General features: G+C 42.9%; 1 protein-coding gene across 1 annotated transcript in view; it reads left to right on the top strand.

Annotated features, from left to right (window-relative positions):
* Window positions 1–10860, top strand: part of THSD7B (thrombospondin type 1 domain containing 7B) — a 754813-nt gene that overhangs the window by 358693 nt on the left and 385260 nt on the right. The window contains exons 10-11 of the mRNA XM_019522475.1: window positions 993–1125; window positions 3665–3768. Coding sequence (XP_019378020.1) covers window positions 993–1125; window positions 3665–3768 — 237 coding nt within the window. The remainder of the gene's footprint in view (window positions 1–992; window positions 1126–3664; window positions 3769–10860) is intronic.

Raw genomic sequence — 10860 nt, 5'->3', positions numbered from 1 at the left:
GGGGGGGGGGGGGGGGGGGGGGGCTGCCATCCTCTGTAGCAGGGGACTTGACCCTCTACCTGGAATCTCTTGAGCATATGTTAACAACCTTTTACAAAAGCAGGATGTTGGCTGCCGTGGTCCCCTTGTTTTACCTGTGGCAGGGTAGGGTGTTAGGTCTTTTGTTGGGTCAGGGGTGACAGTAGGATTTGAATGGGATGGTTTGGATAGAGATGATCCTCAGGTAGGGGATTGCACTGGAAGACCTATGGAGGTCCCTTCCAGCCGTACTTCTCTGTGATATATGTATATAGCACAAGCTTTTGTGAGCTGAAACTCACTAAACCATGAAAGTTTGTGCTATTTATATGCATATCTACTTTGGTTAGTCTATAAGGTGCAAATCTACCCTGCCTTCCACTTAACTTCAGAGTAACATGGCTAACAACATCTCTCTGCTGATAAATTCTTTGTTTCTAGATTGTACGAGCTTGCATTAGAAGGAGGTATAATATAGCATTTCCCCATCTTTGGTTACAGTGTGTTAGAAAGAAATTTTCTCTAATTTTTAGAAACTACAAGGATGTTTCTAGTGGCATTATGTGACCTCCATCATTGACCCCATGATTAAAATCTGGCAAGATAATATTGTTTTTCTATATAAACCTCACAAATATACTTTTTAATAGAAACCCATCCTATCTTCTTGTCTGATGTGATATGCTTTAATAGACCTTATGTTATGATTTATCACTTAGAACATTGATCCAGGAGCAGGCCAAGTGGTATTCTTCTGAATTGTTGATAACTGTACAGCAGGTAATGGTATCTTTTACTATATAGAGCTAATCTTCTCTTCTTTCCTGGATTGGTGCCAGATTGCTCAGCACTTTGCAGAATCCATCCCTAAATGTATTTAGTTGTAACCTAAGGCAGAAATGTAGCTGAGGTGTACTAGTGCACTAAGTCATGTTGCCAGGTTTTCTGGGTAGACAAATGTTTTTCTCTTACAGGCAATGCTACAGGAATTAAACAGTCCCGCTATAGGATTATCACTCAGAATGCTGTCAATGGGGGACAGGAGTGCCCAGACACCTTGTATGAAGAAAGAGAATGTGAAGATATTTCTGTCTGCCCAGTATACAGGTGCTGTGATATATCCACTAAGAAATTCTGAAATTGGGTTGCTGTTTCTCAGGTTATTCATGTAAATGTATTTAATAATTTTTAATTTAGGACACCACAGGTGTTTATACACATGCTCCGGGATTGTGGGGTGGAGGCACTTTAATTAGAGTGGCTCTGAGAGCTGCTCTAATTAAAGTGCCCAGAGCATCTTATGTATCAGCATTCCCATGCTGAAGAATGGTGGCAGGGTGCTTTAACTAAAGCTCATTGAACGTTCCAGCAGACTTGATTAATCGAGTCTCCTCTGATGAACTGTAATTACAGTATGTCAGAGTAGCCTCACTGAATGTGTATAGGTGCCCTATAGATTGAAAATCGTGTCTGGGGAAAAATAACATGCAAAAGCTATGGACATATTGTAAAAGAAAAATGCAATTGAAATATTACATTTCAGTAGAGGTAATGCATGGCTGCACCAGAAAAAGCATAAAGAAAGATGGTATTTTATAACGAGTAAGGCATAAAACATAAGAAATATTATTGGGGGAAGATCCTGAATATATTCTAATATCATAAAGGGCTTAGTCTACCTGTCTGTCTGTCCATAATGCTCTTGGAGCACTCTGAATGTTACTAAAACAAGCAATCGGAGTGCTCTAAGAGCATTACTGACAGGAGGCGGCGGTAGTGCTGTGGAGCACCGCCACAATGGTGGGGATAGAGCTGGGGGGTGAGGCCAGCACTGATGACCTGGCCTCCACCCTCTTCCTGTCCCTGGAGGCAGTGGAGCACTGCTGTGATAGAGGGGATGGAGCAGGGTGCTGGCAGAGGGGGACAAAGGAGACAGTGGGGCAAACTTCTCCTCCCCCCCAGCTTCTGGGAGGTGGCAGCGGTGCAAGGTGTGGGAGGGGTTAGGGTTAGCAAGCTTCCTGCCCACCCCTCCCCCCATCATTCTTGATGGGCAATTTGCTAGTCTTAAAATATTAAACTGATTTGGCACCAACTTAATTATAATGGTATAGTTATTGCAGCTACTCTGCCTTCTCTCTAGCTATGTGCAGGTCAAGGAATAATATGGATTTTTTATGTTTCTGATTAGATAGATAGCACAATGAAGACTGTTACTCATTATTCTTCATTAAAATTCTATGATCCATCTATTTCACAAATATACGAGGTAGATATATAATATGTTATGTTTGTGTACATACCTCCAAGGCCTAGATCATACAGGAGAGGTCCCTGAAAAGAGTGAAAAATAAATATGGTTACAAAGCAATATACTTACTGCTGATGTCACAGACACTGATTTCTACTAATTACATATATATGGATAGGTGATCCCTTATATTCTTCCAAAATGCATGCGAGAACATAGCGCAGAAGGTAAATCTGCAAAATGTCAGTGCATGAATAAGGGTTTGTTAAAAAAAAAAAAAAATAAATAAAAAAATAGAAAACTGCTGTTTAATTCTTACAGGCTTTGAAAAAGAGAAAAGACAATGAAAAGAAACCCCAAAAGGAAGATTGGAAGCAAATGTGGATTTCTTACAGATTTAATCTTTTTTAGTATGTTTTGCCTGTTTCAGGGATAATTAAGGGTGTGCAAAGCGGGCCCTATTTATTACGGATTCAGATTTGGCTTAATTGTGGGGACAGTGATTTGATTTGGATAACTGTCCCAATTCGATTTGGCCGAATCCAAATCTGAAGATTCGATGCCGATTCAGAGAATCAGCGATTCGGTCATAGACACAATTTTAAATGTGTTTTCTACATGCCTTGAGGTACCAGGCATGGCTTGTGAATGATGAGATGGTGGGGTGAATGGAGCGTCTCACAGGAGCGCATGGGGGGGTGGGGGGGGCGCTTGCTTGGCGGCGGACCCGGAAGTGGACTGGAAGTACTTCTGGTCCACTTCTGGGTCCACCCCTGAGCACATGGGGGACCCCCCCATATCCCCCCAGCTCAGCTATCGGCCATGGGGGGACCCCGGGTGCCCCCCTGGACCCAGGAGGGACCAGCTGCGGGATGGGGGAGGTCCCCCTCACACTCTGCAGTGGACGCAGAAGTGGACTGGAAGTGCTTCTGGTCAACTTCTGTGTCTGCTGCTGAGTGCTCTGGGGACCCTCCCGCGCTCCCATGTGGCACTGTATCTGCCCCACCATCTCAATGTTCATGAGCCACCTGGTACCTTGAGGTATGCAGAAAAAACATTTAAAGCTGTGTCTATGTCTGAATCATTGAATCTCTCCTAATCGATTCAGGGGGTTCTGATTCAATTTGGAGAGATTAAAGGGTCTCCTGATTTGATTCAGATTTAGAGATTCAGCTGCGAAGTCGGGTGAAATCACCACCAAATCAGATCAGCAACTGAAGGTTCACACAGCCCTAATAATTAACGCATTTTTGTAGTTTTTATTAAGTGGTGATGTAGCTTGTCAGTGAAGAATTTTGTAATGAAGAATGTTGTCAAGGAATGTTAGTGTTTTCATCAAAGTTATTCAATTCAAATAATTATCACAGTTTGTGAACTCTTTGTTGCTTTTTGTCACAGGTGGAAGGCCCATAAATGGAGCCATTGTGTATTAGTGCCAGACTCTGTGAGACAGGGCATACTGGGACATAATGAAGCATGTGGCCACGGCCTGCAATCAAGGGGTAAGCCGTTTTCTTTTCAGAAACATTAGTTTAAGTTGTAAATTAACTGATACTATAACATGTTTTTTGTTTTCCATAGTTTAATAACTACATGAATTTAACACTTGCGTAAGTGAAATAGAAACTTATTATTATTATCAGTTGACAAATATTTGCTATGCTGCAATTGAGTAGTAGACAGTTACTCAGCATTGTTTAAAAATTCTGGATGAGACTGTGAACTTAGGAAGTGCTATTGGCTGCTTACAAAGGGACTTTAAAAAATGGCACCTCTTAATGTACAACAAAGGAAACAATCATGAAGCACCATTCAGAACAGCTAGGCAGATGTTATTTTAACTGCAGCTATTAAATAAAGCATTTCCAATGCTGGAGAACTTTTTCAGAAACAGGTTGTACATGGAATGCCTCATTTAGAATGACAGAGCTTTTTGAAGATGTTTGGATTTAAACCATTGGAAAGGTCATATACTAACCTTATAGCCATCCTGTCTGTTTTGGCTGGCTGAGTAGTTGTGCAACTAGCCAGTGCTGCACGGTATAAGGGGGAGCGGAAAAGGCTGTCCATTGTTTCCTCCCTGTATACCATTTTGGGTTAGTAATACAATTTGGTTCTTAACCCCTTTTGTCTTCCTCACAAGGCTATTACAGGAATAGCAGCTATACAAGTTGACTTCATGATAGGCATGAATTTACAGGAACTCCCTTCATTGACTCTCAGCTTTCTATATCTGCATGCAGCCTTCTGTGTAGGTGCAGAATTACTTTCATGGTAGTGATTTGTGGCTAAAGTAGTCAAAATGTTATGGGTAAGACACTGTTACACTAAATCTAGAGATGGTTGGTGTCACTAATTTGTTGAGCTATCTGCAGTGAAGTAGAACTGGATTTTTACTCTTTCACACATTACAGCCTGGAAACAAATGGGGTACAGCTATTAACACTTGTAGACATGGGTAGATCTAGGATTTTGAAAAGGGGGATGCAGGTGGAATGGTGTATTGTCACATAATACAGTATACATTTTTCTCCATTTAAAAAGAAGCAAGCTTTACTAATTTGCTAGAAGTCTAGGACTGTATTATTCAGTTTATGATGCAAGCAAAAACTAGCAAGGCTGTGGGGGGCTGAATGCTAACTCCAGGATGGGGCAGACATCTGTTGCTGGGCGTACAACTGTTAGCCCTCAATCTGGCCATGGACAAAATTGCCTCCTGTACAGCTCCACAAGAGTTCTCCTGGCATTCTACCATGGTCCCAAAGTGCCCATCATTGTCTTTTATGCACAGCCCTTGCCACCTCCGATGCTCTCTGGATCCACTCTGTCCCTTGTTATCCCACATATCCTCATTCTGAGTCCTACCACATTGTGCCCCACACCCATCAGACCTTCCCCTCCCCCTCATGCCCCCCTCACTGCCTCCATAAATCCACTGCTTCTTGTATAGACTCATCTTCATCTTGCCTCACCTTCCTTGCCCCCTCATCATCCTCCTCTCCCCTGTCTCTCTGAGTACCCATATGTCACTGCCACCTCTCATGCATCCCGTGTCTGTCACCCACAATTCCTCTTGCTTCAAAACCACCCTCACACCCTATTTCATCCCCCCTAGACCCCACAATCCCTTTCAGCTCCAAACCCCAGTTGTCCCTCACACCTTCCCATTCCTTCTACCCTTCGCAGCCCCCAAGCACGGGGCAGGTCGGGGGCAGGGATGTAACCACCCCCTCTTTCTCACCATATGCCTGTAACTGGCTTCCACTGCCTTCCACCTTCAGTGTACAGAAACAAACAGTTGGGGCTGATGAAGGATTTGCTTCAGCTGCTGGCACTGCCAGTATCTCTGGATCCACCCATGACTGGCTTTATTCTGCTTTGGTTGTATCACTGTTCCGCCTCCCACTGCCTCCATCATCTGCTGCAATACTTGACTCAGGAAAGGATCACTTTGGTAACTTACCACTTCAACTCACCTTTGTTGACATCCTTCTCCCTCTGACTGCCTTGACACTGCATAGCTCATCCTCTTGTTATCCCTCCCCCTCCCCTCCTTGTCTCTGGCATGAATACTCTAGGGACAAAACTACTCAGTACAGATTTCAAGGTAGGGGCACACCTTAACTGGACATGCTCTGGGGGTCAGCAGAGGAACATTTCCAGGAGTAGATAACAGCCAGGATAATTGTAGAAAAAAGGCTAACTTGATTAGAGGAAGATCAAGGGGTTTAACACATACCAAATAAAGAGATTAGCAGGAATCAGGCAGATGATAACAATGGGCCATGAAGTCAATTGCCTTCCTCAGCTCCACATGAATAGAAATACTGCCATTCCAGCCATCCTGGGCAGTTTGTTTTAAACTTTGAATGGAGGTAGGAATCAAAAGAGGGTATGAATGCACCCCCCTCCCAGATCTGTTCCAGCATTTAGGCTTCCCAAGCAGTGTTGTCATGCTGGCAAATGGGAAATCTAATTTCAAACTGTGTGCTATTGTGCTTGGCTCATAAGAAAGGCAGTATGCTCAATTTTACAAGATGGTGATTGTGAAATCTTTTTGGAAACTGACACTTTGTGGCAAGGTGGATTGTCTGATGGAAGGGCTACATGTTGTCTGCCATGAAGTAGTATTTTGGCTTTGCCAAAAAATCCAAGGAAAAATCTTCCTAAATGTTTAACCTTTGTCTTTAATTTACTAAGGGCTAGTTTATCAATGTGAATGTTTGACAGGTAAGGTTTTATTAGTCAATATGTAGAAGGGTATCATACTCTGACCCTTGATGATTAAATGGTTTTGCAAAATAGAGTCAATTATATGAACAACAACAAAAAAAGAGACTTGATTTATTGAGTGTAAGCAGTCTGCAGTGATTCTAGCATAGTGGCTGAGAAATTTGACTGATTCCAATCTGCTGGGAAAATTCACTAACCTCTTTAACACAGGTTATTTTTTGGGGGGCGGAAAAACAACTATGGCGGTATATTAAATTAGAAGAAACTTGACATAACAACTTACTCCTTCACGAGGTTAGAATTCTCATTTTTTAAAGATTAACTTCATTTGCTGCATAATTATGCAGCAAAGGAAAGGAGAGAGAGGCCAGGCAGTGCGTGGGCTGCAAATGGAAGAAAATATGTTGTTTTAAATTGATGCTGAAAACTGAAAATAAAGTTAACCAGGAGGCTTTGACCACATGACCTTCCACAGGAGGTTTCCAAAAAGGGCTTGAAATGTCATGCCCAAATGTATTCCCCATTTTCTGTGTGAAGTGAAGATAATCTTTTTGTTCCAATAGGTGTACGAACTTTCTATTAACCTTATGCTGCCAAAATTCAAAGTATAATAGAAGAGCACTGTACTTGCTTTGCACTATGAAGAGCTCTCCCACATTAAAACCAAGGGCTCTTCACTGGTTTCAGGAGGGAAAGGGCTTAATCATGGGGAAGGAACCTGATAGCACGGTGGGTTCAAGTAAAGCACGTCTCTGATAAAATGAATCAGAGCCAACCTGATTTTTTTCCCCTTCTTTTCAATATCTTCATTCTTTGTTTATATTCAACTTAGGTTTTTGAAACAGCTTGATATAGCATATGATAGAAGCAGGGTACCATGCATTATTACATAGGAGAGCCACTGGAGAGTCAGGGGAAATAATTTTGAGGTGGGTACAATGTAAGGAGACTCTTGGGATGATTTCTGTAGCTGAGGGTGCCATGTTCTGTCACTGTGGAGCCCAAGGAAGCACCATGCTGACACTTTTGCTCCTACCACTGCTGAAAAGAGGCAAAAGTTCCTCAATTTTTAAAGATCTCCTGTAGGTGGCTAAAATAAAAGGAAAGCACCTTTTTTCTGGTAGTTTTCTTTAATGGGAGGGACTTCAAAAAATACTACTGCTGATTTCCTGCCTTTTTCGTTACCATCTGCGTACTTCCACAGCTGCGGGGACATGTAAAGTTGCCTTCTTGCTTGGGGAAGAGGGTGCTTCTTTTTCCACCGCTTCTCTTAATGGGCAGTTATAGTCTTGCAGGCTTCTGAAGTTACATTTAAGAGCATATCTGTAAATATTTATACATCTGACCCCAGCTACAGCTCAATACATAGAGGAATCTTTCAGTGCATGTTTAACTGTACTTTTTCAGTGGGGGGGTTGTACGTCCTTACCTGTGATAGTCAGATTTCCTCTGCGTAAATCCATATACCCTATATCACTGCCACTCTTGAAAATAATTGGCTTTTTTTTGTAGCAGATGCAGAAGAGAAGGTACATTTTTAGAGCTGAATAAAATGTTTTGTAAGACATTGTGGCAAACAGTCAGGAAGCACTTACTTTTCAAAGGGTGCTTATATGAATTTGCTTCATTTTCTTTTCCATCTATGTAGCAAGAACTATCTTTTCGCCGCTAGTGATAAGTAGGCTCGCTGCACATTACAGCATCACATTGTAGAAAATTTCCCTTTTTCTGCCCATGCCAAACCTAAGCGTATCCTGTAGATAACAGGATTTTACTCAGGGCTATCATACCTGAAAAATGTGAGCATTCAATTTATACATAATTATTATGCAATAAATATCTATATTTAAAAGAGGCAAGGTTATATTAGGGAAAAAAATCCTTAAAGGCCTTCAAATTCATTTTTGCTTCTGTGAGAGCTTCTTTGTTACTCTTTGAGAAACAAACAAGTGCGTCTTGACTTAGGCTCAAGACTGTAGTATTTGGTAGCTTGATCAGCAAGTCAGAGAGCCAGGGTCCAGAAATTATAATGCAGTTTATTGAAAATTATAGTACGAGAAAACCTGCTAGGAAGAGCTGCTGCTGATTTCCCCAGCTAGCACGCATGCTGCGAGAGCTCTGTTACTTTTCCAGAGCAGGGCAAAATTAACAGTTTGCAGACCTCTAACAGCTATCTTTACAAAGAGATAAACCAGAGTCAAATATCATTATGACAGCAACACACAAATGAGCAGGCTGTGCTCAATTATTGTGAATTTGAGTGTGCCCACAGGCAAGACTTGTTTTGCATTTGACCAACAGTAGGGGGTTTGGTATCCCATGGTTCCTTGCTCTTGTGTTTCTTTCAGTGCACTGTGGGATACTCCTGAAGTTTATGTTGATCTATTTGAGTGTAGGTGCTTCTAAGTCTCCAACTTTAGCTTCAATCAGTCGGCCACAAATAAATCCAAAATTCACCTAGGCCAGTGATTCTGAACCAGCATGCCCCACTGTCCTGGGATGACTTGAGATCCTTTCAAGGGTGCTATGGGGTGCCACACAATGTGGGCACTGTTAGGTATGCAAATATGATTCACAGGATAAACTCCAACATTTGAAATAAGAATCCTGACCTGTTGTGGTCTTTCTGAATTCTTTGAAATTGAAGAATTACTTTTTTATTTTCTGTAGTCTAAAACAAGTGGAAACTAAGAGCTGGCATTGTCCAAGGCATGTTTATCCTGCTTCTATACCTCTGTCTCTTGGTTAGCCGCAGTCTTGGGTGCTCTGTGGGCCGCGTGCATGGACTGTTAAGGCACCTGTAGCCTTAATGACTATTTATGGCCTCTGACCTCCCATACAGCTGTGCCCATGCCTTGCAGGTGTTACCAGTTAATCTTTTCATTGGGAACTTAGCCTTAGTCCAATGTCAGGTTTCCCTGGGCCTTTATGCTCTTGTCAAGGCCTTAGCCCCCCTGGCCGCTACCCGTCTTCTCTAGCTGGGCCTTCTAGCTCAGGTCCACCATGCTGAACTGACTCATGGGGCTCCAATGCTTGTTTCACCTCTTTCGGCTGTGTGGGCTCACTGGCCCCATCTCTGCCTCTGCTCTCCCACCTCTGTGCATGCCCTTATCTGGCTCCCTTATCACTTGTCTGGTGATTTGTGGCCCCAGGTGTTTCCCTTTTGAGTTGATGAGTTGCCCCTCTTTCCCAGGGCTGCCTAATCTACAGCTTTTAGTCCTTATCTTAACTTCCTGTTAACTCATACAGAGGCCAGCTCTCCTAACAAGCCTGCTTTCTCTGCCTAACAGGAGTCTCTGGCTCCCTGTTACAGGTTCCTTGAGTCTTAAAACTTTGAAGAATCACTGATTCAGACGCTTCTTTCTGGGAGGCAGATGATGCTAATTTCAAACTGCAGGGTAACAGCATGGACTTATATTAAGGCCCTGTATGTGCTACAGTTTGCTAAACTACTCTGGTTTCCTGCTGCTGAATATGCACTCCCCTACAAGTCCTAGTGTGCATATCAGTTAGCAGTTGCGGATCATTCCACTACAGTGCCAGCATCAGAGATCCCTAATGAACCTGTGTAGCGTGTTTACGTATGATAGTGGTGACCCAGCTAATGACAAGGCTCTCCAGATGACTTACAAAGATACATTATTCTTGAACCATCTGCACTCTGTTGACTACTGGTTTTGGCTTCATTTCAAATTGGCTTGCGAGCCCCCAGAAGTTTGTCAGTGGATTTGTGTGCACTGGGCTCCTTTAGTGCATCAGGGTGGCAAGATGGAATACACAGGGCCTTGGCATTCATGAATAGGAAGGGTTTTTTCCTCCCTTGTGCTATAGGGCATGATGGGCATTGTGGGAGATGCATACTAGATGGTCCAGAAAAGTTCATGATATAAGAATTACCAAAATTTCACCATGGCTTCTTTTAGAAGAGGTAGGAGGCTTGCCAGGTCTGCTCACATAATAGAGACCACGAGTGTAACTGTCCATCCACTGACACTCAGTAACTCTGCCTACTAGGGCTGTGCGAAGCTTAGGTCCTTGATTTGATCTGGTGGAGATTTGTCCCGATTCAGTGGCCGAATCTCTGAATCCAAATCGAATCAGAGGACCCTTTAGTCTCTCCAAATCGATTTGGAACCGTACAAATCGATTTGGAGAGATTCGGATATTTCAGCAATTTGGACGTAGTTACAGCTTTAAATGATTTTTCTACATACCTCTAGGTAGTAGGGGCTCTGAACACTGTGGTGCTGGGGCAGACACAGCATCCCACAGAAGCATGGGGGGCTCCCCAGCATGCTCAGCAGCAGACCCAGAAGTGGACCAGAAGTACTTCCGGTCCACTTCTGAGTTTGCTGCTGAGC

The sequence above is a fragment of the Gavialis gangeticus genome, unplaced genomic scaffold (genome assembly GCF_001723915.1).
Source record: "Gavialis gangeticus isolate Ggan-Ray unplaced genomic scaffold, GavGan_comp1, whole genome shotgun sequence".
Classification (NCBI taxonomy): domain Eukaryota; kingdom Metazoa; phylum Chordata; order Crocodylia; family Gavialidae; genus Gavialis; species Gavialis gangeticus.
The sequence above is the reverse complement of the archived record's forward strand: the minus strand, read 5'-3'. Positions and strand labels throughout refer to the sequence as shown.